The 17,422-nt window shown below is 46.1% G+C and overlaps 2 protein-coding genes and 1 non-coding gene across 4 annotated transcripts; 2 read left to right on the top strand and 1 right to left on the bottom strand.

Annotated features, from left to right (window-relative positions):
- Window positions 1-5,324: 5,324 nt before the first annotated feature.
- Window positions 5,325-14,201, top strand: atg9a (ATG9 autophagy related 9 homolog A (S. cerevisiae)). Of its 2 annotated transcripts, none has more exons than XM_047017438.1 (20): window positions 5,325-5,455; window positions 5,744-5,817; window positions 6,489-6,640; window positions 6,809-6,852; window positions 7,089-7,153; window positions 7,300-7,449; window positions 7,654-7,795; window positions 7,897-8,037; window positions 8,130-8,250; window positions 8,384-8,559; window positions 8,688-8,810; window positions 9,067-9,254; window positions 9,547-9,700; window positions 9,898-10,077; window positions 10,266-10,478; window positions 10,596-10,810; window positions 10,952-11,069; window positions 11,251-11,521; window positions 11,694-11,839; window positions 12,935-14,201. In XM_047017438.1, exons 3-20 carry the CDS (start codon window positions 6,538-6,540, stop codon window positions 12,941-12,943), a joined length of 2,559 nt encoding a protein of 852 aa, XP_046873394.1. In that variant the 5' UTR covers window positions 5,325-5,455; window positions 5,744-5,817; window positions 6,489-6,537; the 3' UTR covers window positions 12,944-14,201. The 2 variants fall into 2 exon arrangements, with proteins under 2 accessions (XP_046873394.1, XP_046873395.1); XM_047017439.1 differs by having other exon boundaries at window positions 5,749-5,817.
- A 423-nt stretch (window positions 14,202-14,624) lies between these two features.
- Window positions 14,625-14,697, top strand: trnak-uuu. The gene has a single exon. It is a non-coding gene; the product is annotated as a tRNA-Lys (tRNA).
- A 250-nt stretch (window positions 14,698-14,947) lies between these two features.
- zgc:112416 (uncharacterized protein LOC550509 homolog) lies at window positions 14,948-17,285 on the bottom strand. The gene is made up of 8 exons (XM_047018233.1): window positions 17,254-17,285; window positions 17,093-17,150; window positions 16,955-17,012; window positions 16,804-16,877; window positions 16,362-16,562; window positions 15,936-16,050; window positions 15,640-15,785; window positions 14,948-15,561 (listed from the first exon to the last, which is right to left on the bottom strand). Exons 2-8 carry the CDS (start codon window positions 17,147-17,149, stop codon window positions 15,319-15,321), a joined length of 894 nt encoding a protein of 297 aa, XP_046874189.1. The 5' UTR covers window position 17,150; window positions 17,254-17,285; the 3' UTR covers window positions 14,948-15,318.
- Window positions 17,286-17,422: the final 137 nt, after the last annotated feature.

The following is a 17,422-nucleotide window of genomic DNA, read 5'->3' on the forward strand; positions in this document are numbered from 1 at the left end:
CTTTTGGAAGAACCGAGGTGATCTCTTGTGAGACTAACACATACATCATACACACGCTGAAACAAACACACACACTGTACCACACCTTTGAGCAAAAAATATATCTGTGATCGCATAAAACGTATTGACCAAATAAAGGCTTCGGCTACAGGACACATTCTCAACACTACAAACACCATTAACACACACTAGGATCATTGCCATGCCAACACCAGTGGTGCATTGAGTGACCCACAGTGATGCATTCTGGGAAATACCATACCCTGAGGATTTTTACCCTGCTTACTCATCCCACTCAATATTCCTTAGTATAAGTGTGTGTGTGTTTGTGTGTATGTGTGAAGGCATGGGCACACATACACATGCATGTGTGTGTTTGAAAATGCAACTGTGAGCAAATGTGTGCATGTATTAAATCAGGCAGAGTGTGTGCATGTATTAAATCAGGGAGTGTGTGTTGTGGATAGATAATCAATAACTCTCTGGTTGTCTGGTAGAGAATGTCGACAGATTACCAATGAGCTGAAGGCTGAGTCCTGCATCCATGTCACTACCCATCAGTTTTATGGACCAGAGGCAATACATTTCTCCTTATCACCCCCACCCTCTCCATCTCTTCCGTTTCCTCGGTTTCCATTGTTCTTTTCTCCTTTTCCAGACAGGGAATCGTGTATGACTGTTGAACATTTTTAAACAAGAAACAATCACATAGAAAACCCCAGAAGGCCTCACTGGCAGACCTGGATCTCCTTCCAGCCCACATATTTACTACAGACATGCTCGCACATCCCACACAGAGCACAGACGGCAGCAAATTCAATATGAACCAGATGAGGTTCCTAAACATCCCCAAATGTCATTTGTATTCGATTAGTGACAGATATTAAACTCTATCCACCACTGCTGTCTGAACCAGACGATTCAAACATTAGTCACGCAAGTGCAACACACACACACACCGAAACACAACCACATTCAAACAGTTGTTTCATCACTTGCACACCACGCACAAACAATTTCAATGTAGTATACACAAGCGATCCCACTTCCACAATCCAGTCCAATGCTGCCCTGTCTTTCACTTCATCAGCAATCAATCAGCCAGTATTGATCAGTAATCTGCCCGTCCAGAGGCCAGATATAGGTAGGATCCCCCGAATGTGGGAGACCAGACTGGTGTTAGTGTGGATTAGGAGTCAGAGGAGTTCCGGAAAGAGGAAAGGTAAAGGTAAAGGGGGGAGAGCATTATGAAATGGTAGACAGAACACGGCAAATGATGAAGGGAATATATCTACTGGCCGTGTCGAAAATGATTCTGTACCACATCCTGTGAGACTATATGTGACATCACTGATCTCTCCTCTGGAAAACACTTAATGATATGAGAGCACCAAGTCTGCATCCAGCGACTATCTGGGATCTTCTGTCCTCCGTTTCATTCAGGAATGAGACCCGGAAGTTTACGTTTGTATCTGTGTGTGGTCATTGCTCCAGAGAGAAAAGAAAGAAGAGACTGTCTGGATGACTTTTACTGACATGATAGTCCCTCGGGGAACAGTGCATGATGCATGATGATTCATGTGTGTATATGATACTCCGTTCTTTGGTAACACACACATGTGGACAAACGTACACACTCACACACATACACCCAGACACCCATACAACAAACACATACTGGAGCTTGGATGATGTCCTGTGACCTGACTCACGGGTCAGACAGTGCACACACTGTAGGGCATTTCCTGTTGAGCGGCTGAGGTGGATCATGGGATATCTCCATGTTTGTTGTATTAATGAGTTCTGTTATTTGATATGAACAGAAAAGGTTCTCACAGACAGATAGGCGACACACACCAAAAGTTTGTCACACACGCACACACTAATTTCCCATTCCATAACTGTAGGCAAAGTCCTGTTTATGCTTTCGTTGATCAAGGTGATATTAACTGACCCACATATGTGCAAATGTTATGCATAGTCTGAGTCTCTCACACACACTCACACACATGCACACACACATAAATAACACAGACCCACACCTTTATCCCCCCTGATCCTCAATAATGGAAAATGAAAATAGAGTCCTTAAATCTCCCTGATCTAGAACTCGACCATCTCTTTTTCTCTCATGCTCTCTTTCTCACGCATGCATGCAGAGTGTGCATAGACACACACCTTCTAACACAGTCATTCGTTAATATGGCTGCACATGCTAACATGGGCATGTTTGTATGTGATGATTGTGGTGGTGGAGAGAGTAAGAAAAAGAGACTCACTTTCTCTGCTTTCTTGAAAATGGCAATGTGTGTTGCGGTCTGCCAGGGAAAAGGGGGCTGGAGGGCAGAGGGGTAATTAGGCATGTAGAGAAGTGCCCCAGGGGTACCAGTGACGTAAGAAGAGGGACCACTAGCAGGGAGGGAGCAGGAAGAAGAGCGGAAGGGGGTTCTGCGTGCATGTCTGCTGGGGTCTGTGTGTACAGGAGAGGGTCTGATCTCATTTAATACCACCAGAGAGATGACTTCATCCTGGCCACCCCACTTCACCCCCCGCCTCCCTGCCCCTTGGAGCTCTGCCATCAGCTCTCCCCCCGTCTCTCCTTCCTCTACGCCGCTCCCTCCCCCCATGACAGCATGTTTTCTGACTAAATTAGCTACCGTTGCGACCCCCTGGCTTTCGACAGACAGTGGGGTAATTTAATCAGCTACACCCCACCACAGTGGACAGTAAGCACACACACACTCACACACACACACACACAGCCCTCACAAAGCAGACAATACAACAGGAGGCCACTACCTCAACATGGCTGCTCAGTCGGTCCATAAATGCTCATATTTCAGATATAGGAGCAAGATGATAATTCATCATTTAGTACAAGTCTGGGATTACACTATGTTAACAGAGAAGATCCTTTATCTCCCACAACCTGACATTCATCTGTTCTCCTAAGAACTCAGAGACAAATATGCTTCCTGTTCCTGTGTGTGTTCAGACTGAGGTGGCAGCAGAGAAGCCTGGGGCTGAGGACTGTAGGATCCTCGATGTCCAAATAAAATACTGAAATATTGAAATATTACACCTCAGGAGGGAATTCTGTTCTGGGATTCTGTTGTGCTGGCCCCACAACAGAATACCTGCAAACTGCAATAGGTTGGGAAATTGGCACTGTAATGTGGACCAACATCTTATTACTCTGACAGACTACCCCAGTAAGATTAAGGCAACTGAAGCCTAATCCTAATCAGAGCAGATTAAATTACTCATTGTAATGACAAGATTAAACAGACCTCGCAAGATCTCCCAGCAGGCTGTTTCTGTCTCCCACACTCATACATTTTAAGTTGTACATTTTATGAATAGTGTGTGTGTGTGTGTGTGTGCGTGTGTGCGTGTGTGTGTGTGTGTGAGTGTGCGTGTGTGTGTGTGTGAGAGAGAGAGAGAGAGAGAGAGAGAGAGAGAGAGAGAGAGAGAGAGAGAGAGAGAGAGAGAGAGAGAGAGAGAGAGAGAGAGAGAGAGAGAGAGAGGGGGGGGGGCAAAGAAAGAAAAGGAGAAAAGTGGACAAAAGGGAGAGGAAGAAAATTGGAAAGGAAGAACAAGAACAAAGGAGGAATGAGAGACAGAAAGAGAGAGGGGAGGTTGAAAATATAAAGCTGAATATGAGAGATAAATGCTTTGTCAGGTCTGGAACAGATGGTGGACAAATTAATAGTATTAAACACATACCACACATGTGTGTTTGTGTGTGTATGAATGTTTACAAACAAATATTTTCAACTCTAAACTGTGCACTTGGTAACGCTATCAAGCCTTGTGTGTTTTGGATTGTTCTTTTATAGGATTGAGCTCATCATAGGTTATGGACTGCTCTATAAAAAAGGTCTGAGCTTGGGTTTTGTTTAGCTACATTATATTTGGACATTTTTATATATATTGGGAAACCACTACTGTGGCTCGAGATACCGCAACGACTGCGGCTTGTGTGTTCTGGATTACTGCAAAGACTGTGGCCTGTGTTCAGAAGGGCTTTATTACTTTTTATTAATTGTAATATTGTTTTTATTGATTTTATGTAAAGCATTGTGAGCTGCAATTCTTGTATGAAATGTGATATATAAATGAAGTATTATTATCATTATTATTATCATTATAGAAAAGACTCATTACTGCTCTCTCTCTCTCTCTCTTGTACACACAGGTACACATACACACACACCGCTCCAAAACACACAGTGTTAACTAATGCAGTGACAAAGTGAACAAAAGAACAGCTGTCACTCCAGAGGCTCACAATTCCCATCAGTGGAGAGGACAGAGGGACCGCCTTAACTGACAGGGCCCCCTCTGCACAGGGGCTTTCTCTCAACCAGGGCCACTTCCTGGAGGGTGTCCTGTCAATTGAAAGCTTCAGCCTTATTGCTTGCTTGACTTTATTAACTAGTTGATCGCCAGGCTGAAAAGAGACTAGTTCCAACTGAGTTTGGCACAAAACCTACTTTGAGAACAGTGTTGGGCAGCCATGCTAGACATTTTTTTCATGGATATCGATTCTTGGTTAACTGTGGGTGACATGGTACGAAGACTGTTGTCTCAGGAAACTTTCAGGGCGTTGTGGATACAAATTGATTGTTCCACTACAACGGTCCTTTGGTAAACTCCTTGCTAATCTTCTAGCCTATTAAATATAGATAACTTGTAGATTGAATTATTCCTGGGTATAGCATAATCTAAGGTACATGCCAATATCCCTATTCATTAGCCGCCTTCGTCGGGCTAGTAATCAGAAGGTTACCGGATTGATTCCCCGCCGTGCCAAATGACGTTGTGTCCTTGGGCAGGGCACTTCACCCTACTTGCCTCGGGGGGAATGTCCTTGTACTTACTGTAAGTCGCTCTGGATAAGAGCGTCTGCTAAATGACTAAATGTAATGTACATTTAAATGTTATTGTTGTACTACCTAATTCTGTCCAGATGGGGGAGGCAAATAGCAAGGGATAGGCCTACATCCATACGAGGATCCTTTGGGCACACCTCATCTATATTTTTGAAGGATATCTCGGGTTAACATGCACATGTAATCTGTATCACAGTGTTTGTCGTCGTTAGTATAGAATATTGTTTAACTATCGCTGTGTTCATGAAGTCGAGTCTATCCGCAACGACTAAACGTGCTCTTCTGAGAACAGCGCCCTATTAAATTTCAGGAGGCGTGTCTGACGTTGAGAGCACAAATGCCCGCCTCTCCCTCTCTGAATGGCTGTTGTTTTCCCTGTCTTAAAATGCTTTTCTCTGATTGGATATTTACCTGTCCTTCTAAGGTGACTGAAATGTGTTTTCAAAAACGAAACTATCTCCTTCTTGTCTGACTGTATGTGTATCATCCCTATGACAAAACGATAACAAAACTAGACAACCCGGAGATTTTCTGTGACAATTACTTGTCATTATCCAAAGGTAAGAATATCGACGTTTAAGTTCAAACAATTATTTTGTGCAGTTTTGTCCCAAATGACTGTAACTAGCAAATATTGTCAATGTTGTTGATCATCCTCAATATGGAGGGGCAGTCTTTTTAGTCTTGCAGTGACTGGCTTGAGGGACAGGGACATGCTACAGTATAGTTTCGTTCCTTATCTCCTAGGAATGGGCCTAGTGTCAAGATACAGAATATCCAGTTAAAGGGGTGAATTCAATGCTGATTTTAGCTTAGGAACAATAACCACTTCCTCTCTCTCTCTTCAGTGTAGGCTAAACCGCAACATTTTGGCAAAGAAGCCAAGCCTGAACGTGAGTGGATGACTCAACCTAGAATGGAGGTAAGCAGTCGGGCAACGTCGCATAATTGACATGGACTTGCCAATGTTATAAGGACAGTACTAGAACATGCAGTCCATGTTATAACCAATTGTAACGTGTTAGTGCGGGTGAACCTCAGATAAGATTCATAGCAGTGTTCTTGCTGCTGTGTGTCCATATAACACGGTGGCTTAACTCCGGGTTAGGGCCGCCCGATAGATTTCGCAACACGTCTAGCAAGGCAAACAGGAGAGCGAGCTCCAGTGACATGTTTACATTGGCAGCGTGAGATACACGCCTTATGTTTCGTTATGATTTATTCCTCTGAGCGACAGGTCCCGCTAACCCATACCTTTTAGCCTGTTTCTTAGTAGGTCGGTTTAGTTTGACTCAGGCTGTGTGGCAAATGATAATATAAACATTTAGTTGGCCTTTCGAAAAGTGATGAATACATAGCACATCTGAAAGTTGAAAAGAAATATATATTTTCAAGGTTGGGATAATTAAATAGCAGGTGTAACTTTACTCAGGTCGAATGATATGAACCCTTTTGACTTTAACTTTCATATTATGTTGGAAATACCCATAGAGGAGTTAACGGTCCCTTAAAGCACCAGAATGAATAATTCTTCATGTAATGTCCTGCTCCATCTCTCCAACTGAACTATAAATCTCTGTATTTCTGGCCCAGCCTGTAGTTGAAGACCTGGTTGCCTGGCAGTACTGAAGCTGTTCGTACCATGGCACACTTTGACACAGAATATCAGCGCTTGGAGGCGTCCTACAGCGATTCTCCACCAGGAGAGGAAAACTTGCTGGTGCATGTACCTGAGGGAGCCAAGTGTAAGATGCACACACGCGCACTATATCACAACACCTCACACATGACACATATCACCTACACCTGTACTCACAAATATGCACACACACATGTTCATTTCCATACACACAGAACCTACCCCGTACACATGACCCGTAAACTAAATGGGATTCTGTTGTTGTTCTTTTCAGCCCAATGGCACCACATAGAGAACTTGGACCTGTTCTTTCAGAGGATATCCTTTTCCAACTACTCATTTTTTCACTCTGGGATAATCTAGTCCTGTGACAACTCACCCCTGGAGTGAATAGTATTATTCATAGAATATAGCATGCCAAATACTAACGTTAGTTTTTCTATTCGTTAACTGTGTACCTAGAAATGAATCATTCGTAACCATCTGGACCAGGCTCGATCTCTTATAAATGGATCTAGATTTCACGTTCTCCAATTGCCCTTGACCTTCTGCACGTCTATAACCTGCACCAGAAGAATGGCTTCACCTGCATGCTTCTGGGAGAGATCTTCGAGCTGGTGTAAGTGCTCCTCTCGCGATTCTGAATGTCTTCAGAATTGCACGTTTCCAACAACCCTACAACCCAGTGAAAAGGTTGTGTGGAAAGTTAGTGTTTGATCTTTCTCTCCTCCTCCCCCTCTCTCCATGTGGCGTTCCCACCCCTAGCCAGCTGCTGTTCGTCGTGGGCTTCACTGTCTTCCTGGCTAACTGTGTGGACTATGACATCCTGTTCGCTAACAAGTTCGTCAACCACACAGACTCTTCTAAAGTCACCCTGCCCGACGCCTTTCTACCGGTCGATGTCTGCAGTGCCCGGTAAGACCTAGACACCTGTGACTATCGCCACTTACGCCATGCCCTATTTGCATATCGCTGTGGATAAAGGGTCAGCTCAATAAATGCAAGGTATAAACCCTTCCTGAGTGTCCCCAAGGAGTCCTTTGTCAAGCTTATTCAATCGCACAGATCCGTAATGACTTTGTCATCTTAATGCTGACAGTAGACTCTTGGTCTCCCCAGTATCCGTGACAACGCTCTGGTGATGTTTGTGCTGGTGATCTCCGGCGTGTTCTGGCTGCATCGCCTCGTCAAGTTCATCTACAACGTGTGCTGTTACTGGGAGATCCGATCCTTCTACACCAACGCTCTCAAGATGACCATGGTGGGAGAAAACGCCTGACGGGACACAAGAAAGCATCATCATCCGTCACTGATCCCATCTGACCCTTGCTCTTCCACACCGCCCCCCCCCCCCCCCTGCAGGCTGAGCTGCCCTACGTCACCTGGCAGGAGGTGCAGGCCCGCATCGTGGAGATCCAGAAGGAACACCAGATCTGCATCCACAAGAAGGAGCTGAGTGAACTGGATATCTACCACCGCATCCTCCGCTTCAAAAACTACATGGTTTGTGTGTGTGTGTGAATTTGTGTGTGAGAGAGAAAGAGAGAGAAGGAGACCCTAACTCGACCCACCTACACGTTCCGTATCCCCTCCAGGTTGCCATGGTGAACAAGTCCCTCCTCCCTGTGCGTTTCTGCCCTCCCCTGCTGGGGGACTGTGTGTTCTACACCCGCGGCCTCAAGTACAACTTTGAGCTCATCTTCTTCTGGGGGCCAGGTCAGTGTGTGTGTGTGTGTCTTTGTGTCTTTTTCATTCTTGTTTTCTCTTGTGACAGTGTGGAATATTTAGGAAATTAGAAATAATAGGAGAAGTCAACATATTTACCCCCCCTCCTCTTCTGTCCTGTCAGGGTCTCTGTTTGAGAATGAGTGGAGTCTGAAGCCAGAGTACAAGAGAGGGGGGAACCGGCTAGAGCTGGCAGACAGACTGGCCTCCCGCATACTGTGGATTGGCATCACCAACCTGCTGTTGTGCCCAGTCATACTGGTGTGGCAGATCCTGTATGCCTTCTTCAGTTACACAGAGGTACACTCTCTCCCTCCTCTCTCTCTCTCTCTCTCTCTGTCTCTCTCTCATCTCTCTCACAGACACACCTGGCGTTACCGTCAGTCCTCCTGAATGAAGCGGCCCTCTCTCTGCTTGTGTGTGTGCAGGTGATCAAGCGTGAGCCCGGCTCCCTGGGGGCCAGGTGCTGGTCCCTGTACGGCCGCTGTTACCTGCGCCACTTCAACGAGCTGGACCACGAGCTCATGTCAAGGCTCAGTAAGGGCTACAAGGTACACACGCCTTCTCCCCCACGCCCACATGAACACCTCTCTGTCTCTACGGATCCATTCCATCACCAAGGCCTGACTATTTATTGTTCAATATTATCGGAAAGCTTTTTAGTATTTGGTTAAAAAAAAACGAAAAAAAGAAGTTGATTATACTATTATAATTTGTGTAATTAGCTGTAGTTTGAATATAAAGGTCTATCTTCCTCTGTCTCTCTCTCCCCTCTTTCTCTCTCTCTCCATCCTGTCTTTGATCCAGCCCTCCTCTAAGTACATGAACTGCTTCCTGTCTCCACTGCTGACGGTGGTAGCCAAGAACGTGGCGTTCTTCGCCGGTTCCCTCCTGGCGGTCCTCATCGCCCTCACCATCTACGACGAGGACGTCCTCGCTGTGGAACACGTGCTGTCGTCCATCACGCTGCTCGGCGTGTGTATCACAGTCTGCAGGTGTGTGTGAGTGTGTGGCTGAGGTGAAATCTGTTTACGTTGGAAGCTCCTCAAATCCCTCCATTCGTTTTTCCAACATTCGCAACCAATCCACCCTGCTCTCTTTCCTCCCTCATTTCCCCTCTTGCACTACTGCATGTTGTGTATTTCGTTTGTATATTTGAATTTCGTATATTGTATATTTTGTTGCTGCTTCTGTAACAGTGCATCTTTGCCTCGAGGGATCAATAGTGTTGTACTCTACACTGTCCTTGCTTCTCCTCCCCCTGTGTGTCTCTTCCTGGTTCCCCAGGTCCTTCATCCCTGACAAGCACCTGGTGTTCTGTCCTGAGCAGCTGCTGAGGGTGATCCTGGCTCACATCCACTACATGCCGGACCACTGGCAGGGCAACGCCCACCGCTACGAGACCCGCGACCAGTTCTCCCAGCTCTTCCAGTACAAGGCGGTGAGTTCCAACGGGGACATCTGGGGCAGCAGACTGGCACAGAGCGAGGAGATTTAGAACTGGCTGATTTCAGAACTTACTGGGTTTTCTTTACAACCTTGTGAACCTGAACCATCCTTGTTAACCTGGACCATGAACCACCCTTGTTTGTGTGTGTGTGTGTGTGTGTGTGTGTGTGTGTGTGTGTGTGTGTGCAGGTCTTCATCCTGGAGGAGCTGATCAGCCCCCTGGTTACCCCCTTCATCCTCATCTTCTCGCTGAGAAGGAAGTCCCTGGAGATCATCGACTTCTTCCGGAACTTCACCGTGGAGGTGGTGGGGGTGGGGGACACCTGCTCCTTCGCCCAGATGGACATCAGGCAGCACGGCCACCCAGCGGTTTGTAACACAAACACACACACACACGTTCCTATATGGAAATCAAATACAGAATCACAGACCATTTGTATGCACTGACTCCCCATATCTCTCACCCCCCTCTTCCCCTCTCCATTACCCTCATACCCATCTCCATCTCCCCCCCTTGCCTGCTCCGATATCCCCCCCCCCCCCCTGTCCTCCTCCAGTGGATGTCAGCGGGCCAGACGGAGGCGTCCATCTACCAGCAGGCGGAGGACGGGAAGACAGAGCTCTCCCTGATGCACTTTGCCATCACCAACCCCCAGTGGCAGCCCCCCCAGGAGACCACCCACTTCATCAGCCAGCTGAAGGAGAGGGTGCAGAGGGAGGCCACCGCCGCCTCTGACACACACGCCCTCGCCTCGCTGTCCGAGTCCGAGGTAACGGGCGCACGCGCCTCACTGTCGGACACGTGGAATCGGGCGTGCACACATGCAGTGAATATACACACCTTACTCTCAATCTTTCTCTTCTCCCTCTCACCCTCCTTCTCTTAGCCGAGGAGTCTGGTGGCCAACCCCTTGGCGGGCCCGCCCACGCTGGGCTCTCTCCATTTGGGGCGGGACGGGGTGGTCGGCATGAGCGACGGGGCGTCGGCCTTGCGCTCCCTCTCTCCAATAAGCAGCAGCATTCACATGAGGGGTAGCTTCAGCTCAGCGCACAGGCCGGCCGGACACGCCTCTACGACGAGCCGGCCAATGACGGGATCCGGGTAGGAGAAGACTCCGCCTCCCACGCTTGACCCACTTGTCTGTCTTTTCTCTGTCTCTCTGTCTGGGTTGCTTTCTGTCACCAATAACCCCTGAGAAATGACTTTCCCCCTCTTGCTTCTCCTCGCTCCCTCTCCTCTCAGGACGGACGCTCGGACTGTCAGCTCCAGCAGCAGTGCGTGGGAAGGTCAGCTGACCAGTCTGGTCCTATCAGAGTACGCCTCCACCGAAATGAGCATCCACGCCCTCTACATGCACGAGGTGAGAGCCAGTGAAGGGGTTCATTCGTACCATATAAGTATGACATGGCTGCAAGTAGCCATGATCGCAGTTGAGCCTCTCTTAATCTTCCTCTTTCCTCTTTCCTCTTTTCTCTCTCTCTCTCTCTCTCTCTCTCTCTCTCTCTCTCTCTCTCTCTCTCTCTCTCTCTCTCTCTCGGCAGATCCACAAGCAGCAGTCGCGGGGCGAGCTGTCCCGTCACACCTGGCACCGAGAGGACAGCGATGACAGCAGTGACCCTGATGAGGGGACCGCGGGGGGGGCGAACCCCAGAGCCTTCCCCCGTTCACACACCTTCCCCTCCTCGGCCCCCAGTCCCAGCCGGATCCCCGGGCCCAGCTCGGCGCCAGGCTCGGCCCACGGCAGCACGGACCCCGTCCTGGAGGGGGCGCTGCTGCAGAGCGGCGGCCAGCGGCACTACGGAGGAACCACGGGTGAGCCCATCCATCTGTCAAGGGTCTGATCTAAGCACATAGTAGGGGTGCAGAGATGCGTTTACATTAAGATATCAATGGATCCTCCTGATCTCAGATAAGTCGTTTGGAGAGTGGGCAGCACTTGATTTCCACCACGATGCAGGTTACTGATAATCCCCCCCTCCTACAGAGTCTGTGGGCGCGGCGGGCAGGGTGGTGAGGTCGGCCTGGGGGGTGCCCATGGGAGGGTGGGCAGAGGAGGGGCAGGCTGCCCGGCTTCACGGCCCGGTACCAGAGGAGGGCTCGGAAGACGACATGCCCCCGCAAATACACAAGGTTGCTCATAACATCACATCTATTCATTTAACACATGCTTTATTTCAAACACACATACACAACCTGATTATGTAAATCTAAGTTATGACTAGGGGTGTCACGATACCAAAAATTCAGTAGTCGGTGCCAATACCATTAAAATAACACGATTCTCGATGCCAATTTCGGAGGAGGAGGATTGTCTAAGATTCCATGTATGTATGTATTGTAATGTAGGCTACTTGAACCATGAACTTCTTTAAAATATTTGAAAAATAGAAAAATGTCCTACAAAGACATACAAAACATGTGCAATAGAGCATAGCACAACATAATAAAGTGCAATTAAGCCATTCAGCTAACAAGATGAACATGACATGAGTTTACCTTCTAAGCTATGGGCTAACGTTAAAACTACAGCTAACCTAAACTATGTACATAAGCCATTATAACACACGTGCCCACCATCTCAAACATCATGTAACGTGTATTTTAGTATGACAGATTAAACAAACAGAAAAAGAGCATTCTTTGGATGTATTCAGAATTTCGCCGCGACTTCAACAAACATTGATTTATTTTGTATGATGCCAGATGTTAGCATCGGTGCTGCGCCTCTTCTGGAACTGAATCAGAACTTGCCTTGAATTCTTTAAACAAATCCAGATGACGATCTTTCAGGTGCTTAGCTAAATTGGAAGTATTCCCCCTTGGTCTGAAGACTGCGGTAGTATTTTTTGCATAATGGCTTCTGCGGATTAATTATAACGCCACGGTCATCTGCCTCAAACGCAAACTACTTTTTTTGCCCTTCTTGTCAACAAGTCGAAGCGGGGCGATCGCTAAAGCAGCAGTTGTTATCTTGTTTTTCTTAATGTAAACGTCGACTGGAACACTCCTGAAGGCGCAGCACCGATGCTAACATCTGGCATCGGCGCTCACGGTACTTACGGTGCTTCAAAAAAATGGGCATCGTCGGTGTTTTGTTATTTTAGCATCGGAAGGTACCGTAAGTATCGGTTCTCGTGACATCCCTAGTTATGACTAAGGTTTGGTACGCGTGTGTGTGTGTGTTTGAGACAGGTGACTTATTCCTGCTTTTTTTTCTCTCCACAGGTGGTCTAACTAACTCCAGTTTGTGAAGAGAATCCCTACCACACACACACACAGACACACACACAGACACACACTTCCCCCTACTCAGTCATACTCCCTGCTGAACTTAGATCCCAGACTCCACATTGACCATTGACCACTGACACAGTCACCAACAGCTCTTTGGTGGAGTAGCATGTTCTGCTACTTAGACACTCCCACATCCAATGGACAGTCAGTCTTTAAAAACACATTTAAAGTCTCCACATGTAAATCAAGTTTAGTAAACTAATTCAAAGTTGAAATCAAGAAAGATGTAACTTACACTTACTTTTAATGTGTTGGATTTCCCCCTCCTGTTGCTTGTATTTATTGCACATCCAGGTAAAGAGGATGTTCTCATGTAAAGGGATTGACAGAGGAAGCACGGTTATGTTTGCACTTGTAGATTATAACTTTTATTTAAGGCATCGATTTTTGATGCTGCGGCTCTGCCCGCTTCCATGCAGCATGTAAATAAATACTTATAATCTTATGGACACCGCAATCATAAATCTTGATCTTCATACTGTAATGGTGGAGCATTATAAATACAATGCCATGTAGACTTTGCAGATATATACATCAGCAAGCACATGTGACTGTAACATAGGAGACGTTTCAAGGCTTTGCTTGTGTTGATCCAATGTTCCTCTATCAATGAAATTGTGAGTTTTTTTTTTTAGTTTTAGGAGAAAAGACCGTTTGAATATATCGACATCAACCTCAGTGCCATGCAACAATATGCCATTAAGCACAAGATCATGAACCACTAGCCGTTGATGATTTTGAATATGAACCGTTTGCATTGCAGTGGGAGATCAAACCATCACTGTCATCCTCCTATAAAGCAGTCCCAGTTCATAATAAATAGTCAAGTTCACCTCGGCATGCTATCTCTGTCCCACAGGTTTTCTCCAAATCCTATGAAGAAAATGCACTTTAGTTAATGGTATGTTGATTCCAAAGGATGTCTCAGTTTGTAATGTTGGCGTGAGTTTCTTATTATTTGGAGGTGACAGGAGAATAGTTCAAGAAAAGAGTATGTTTCTGTTGTGTTTATTGCTCATAAGAAAGAAGCACAGATTAGACGTGGCAGACTATGTCCCTAATTAGACTACTACAGAAAGCAGTACCAAGTTCAAAGTGAGGTGAATTAATGCTTGCTGCAGATGATTTTCTGTTTTATACGTCCTTTAAAATAATTTTGTACAGTTGTAAATTCATCAATAAAATGTATTTAAATATGTGATGTGTTTTCTGTTGAATTATCACGTGTTATCCACTTGCTCAATAGTGACCCTTGAAGGATGGAATCAGTAATGCGTGAAACAAGATTCTAAGATGTGATCTGAAACGCCGACTGTAATATATTCACAGTCAAATGTGCTTATGTATTGTTTAATCGAATGGCAAGCATTTAATACATTTGGGTCACACAGGCATTGACTGCAAGTGTTGCTATGCTTCGCTAAAGTGACATCGTCTCAGGCAGTATACTCTAACAATCTCGTTCCGATGCTGCCTCGCTGACCAGTTAGCCCGATAAATTGTATCAATGGATAACTTACAGTTGACGTTGTAGGATATTGAAAGGTAGACTATAAAATAGCTTTTTCACATTTTATGTTTAAATTGTATATATTGTTTGGGTTCCTTCTGCGAATTCAGAGCCCGGATAGCTCAGTCGGTAGAGCATCAGACTTTTAATCTGAGGGTCCAGGGTTCAAGTCCCTGTTCGGGCGGTAGTATTTTCTTCAAGCGTGGTGTTTCTGTTGCGAAAATTTATGTATCTTGATAGGCTCAAATGGGTCCAAAAGCCTAAATCTTACCTTTACCAAAAATTAACATCAAGAATTCTCAAATATTTATAAATAACTTTTAGTTTTGTAGCAGTTGTGCAGTCAAAAAATGTTTAAGACAGATACAGTAAGCATATTAAGTTTTCTAAACTTACGACAATAAAGTAATGCAAAGCTCATATGACAGGTCTTTATGGATTGATATGGATTTGTATACATTATCATTCATTATGAATCATTTGCCACTGTCTTTCAACCATCAATTCAAACACCTTAAAAACCAAAAAACATACACAAAAAAAGCTTGAAGCTTTGCTTCTGGAGAGTTATTTTAGCTTCTAGTACAGAAGTTCTTCTCAAAGTTTCTGAAGAGATGTTTATCACAGGGAAGTGGAAATAACTCAAATGTCGGTGTTAACTATTAACACCTCTCCCCAGCACACAATGTGGGTCTCTCGTACTAACGGTATCCCTCCATACCCATCCTGAAAGACAGTGACAAACAGGTAAGAATGAGAAGACGACCATGCAGATAAAGAGGTGTGTGAGACTGCTGTGCCTGGGTTAGACTTGCGTATTCAGTGGTGGTAGTGTGACAGGGCCAGTCACGTGCTGTATGGATGGCAGGTGTGCCCCTCCATACCCTGCTGGGACTGGGGGCATCATGGAGGGCCACATTGGGTAGCCAATTGGAAGCTGCTGCTGTGCAGTAGGGGCGGCGGAGCCGTAGTGGTGGTGGTGGTGGATGGCACTTCCCTTAGGCTTGACCTCTGACCTCACAAGGATAGGGTTACTGAGGTAACTGTCCTAAGAGTGAAGAAATACTTTATAATATGTACATGCGAGCGTGTGTATGTGTGTGTGTGTGGGGGGGGGACGACAGACCTGTCCTTGGTGGGGAGTATGAGGGACCTGATGACCTGCACCCCCAGGCAAGGACATGGCCAAGGGAGGAATGGCTTTCAACATCATGTTCTGCATGATGATCTGGTGCATCTGAGCATTCTGCATCAGCATCATTTCCACCATGTCTGATGAACACACACACATACCCAAACACTGTAGTAAAAGTTAGGTTTTACTTTGGCCAATATGGGCAGAAATACAATATCTATACATTGAAACATAGGATAGGTTCAATTGAACATTCATAGGTATGTGTCCACATGTGTCTGCCACACCCTCTTTGATGCTGCCAGACCGAGGCGCGGGGTAGGCCTGAGGGGGCGGGATCTGGGCTATAAGTGGCTGTTGCTGTGGTAACTGCTGTATGATGGTGGTAGGCTGCTGGGGAATCTGCAGAGAAAAATAACAGTATGGCATCCACCACTTTGAGCTGCAATTCTTGTATGAAAAGTGCTATATAAATAAAGTCTTACTTACTTACTTACCTCTCTCTCTCTTTTGCTTACACAGAGACAAGATCAGACACGAGAAAAGATAACACGTTATCAGAAAGAGAGAGAGACGGAGAGAGACAGAGAGAGAGAGAGAGAGAGAGAGAGAGAGAGAGAAAGAGAGACTGAGAGAGAGAGACAGACTGAGAGGTTGGCAGGAAGGAAGAAGGAGAGGTTACATCATTTGCAGAGTGTCCACTGTTTACTTACAGTTTGTTGGATGATGCGGGGGGGCTGGGGTGGAGGGGGTGGGAGGGCCTGGACAGCAGGGGGAGCAGGGGCCGGCTGGTAGATGTGGATGGGGGCCTGAGGTTGAGGTGGGGGGGCCGCCAGGAAAGGATCTGATCTGTAATGTCTGCGTGTCCCTCCCCAGGTGTGAGGCCTGCTTAGATCCTCCAGCATGTGCTGCTCCTGCACGTGTGGACACTCATACATGAACACAAATACACACACCCAGTTTGGAGTTTAGGTTGCAACACGATATTGAGGTATTCCACCACAAGTACCGATGATATGGCCAAACACGATGAGGATGATGTGGCAGATCAACAACTAGACATCCAATGTACTGTTTGATAAGAAGACGCTCTAAATATTGAGCTAAATAAGATGATCTCAAACCATTCTTTTTTAGATTATGTCATTATCATACCCTCAGTCTTTGCAGAAGGTCCTTCTTCCGCCTCAGTGCGCTGTGCAGTGCATCATCCTGTCCGTCAAAGCTCCCTAGCAGAGAACGAATAACAGCTGTCATATACTGGAAGAAGATATGTTGGGTATACATACATGAACTGGAGTCTTACTTGTTGACAGGGCAGATTCAGCTCTGCCTTCTCTGTTGTCTCTTTCATTTTCCAGTCTCTGAAAAATGAAAATGTTCTGTTCTCAGCCAACCTTAACTCCATATACTGTACACTAAGGACTCCGTTTGACACACTCACCTTTTCTAGCAGTTTCAGTTTAAGCCTGGTTATCTGGTCAACCATAGGGTCTGCCATGCTGAGAAACAGATGGGAGTTATGACGTGCCAAACGTTCACTTATTTCTTCAAACAAATAAGGGGTGATGGTGGTCACACTTCGTATCACCTGCGCCTGTTTACCTGACGTTGTTCAGCTTCTCCCTCGCCTCTCCGTCTCCAACTAAATTAAGGTCGCTCACGGTTGTTATGGGACACACCTGTGTTGTGTTTGTTATAGCTAAGGTTGGCCGGCCTTGTTGGTTTCTAGGTTGTTCCCTGCTGAAACCAATCTAACATTTTAATTGTATAT

The sequence above is a fragment of the Hypomesus transpacificus genome, chromosome 3 (genome assembly GCF_021917145.1).
Source record: "Hypomesus transpacificus isolate Combined female chromosome 3, fHypTra1, whole genome shotgun sequence".
Lineage (NCBI taxonomy): Eukaryota > Metazoa > Chordata > Actinopteri > Osmeriformes > Osmeridae > Hypomesus > Hypomesus transpacificus.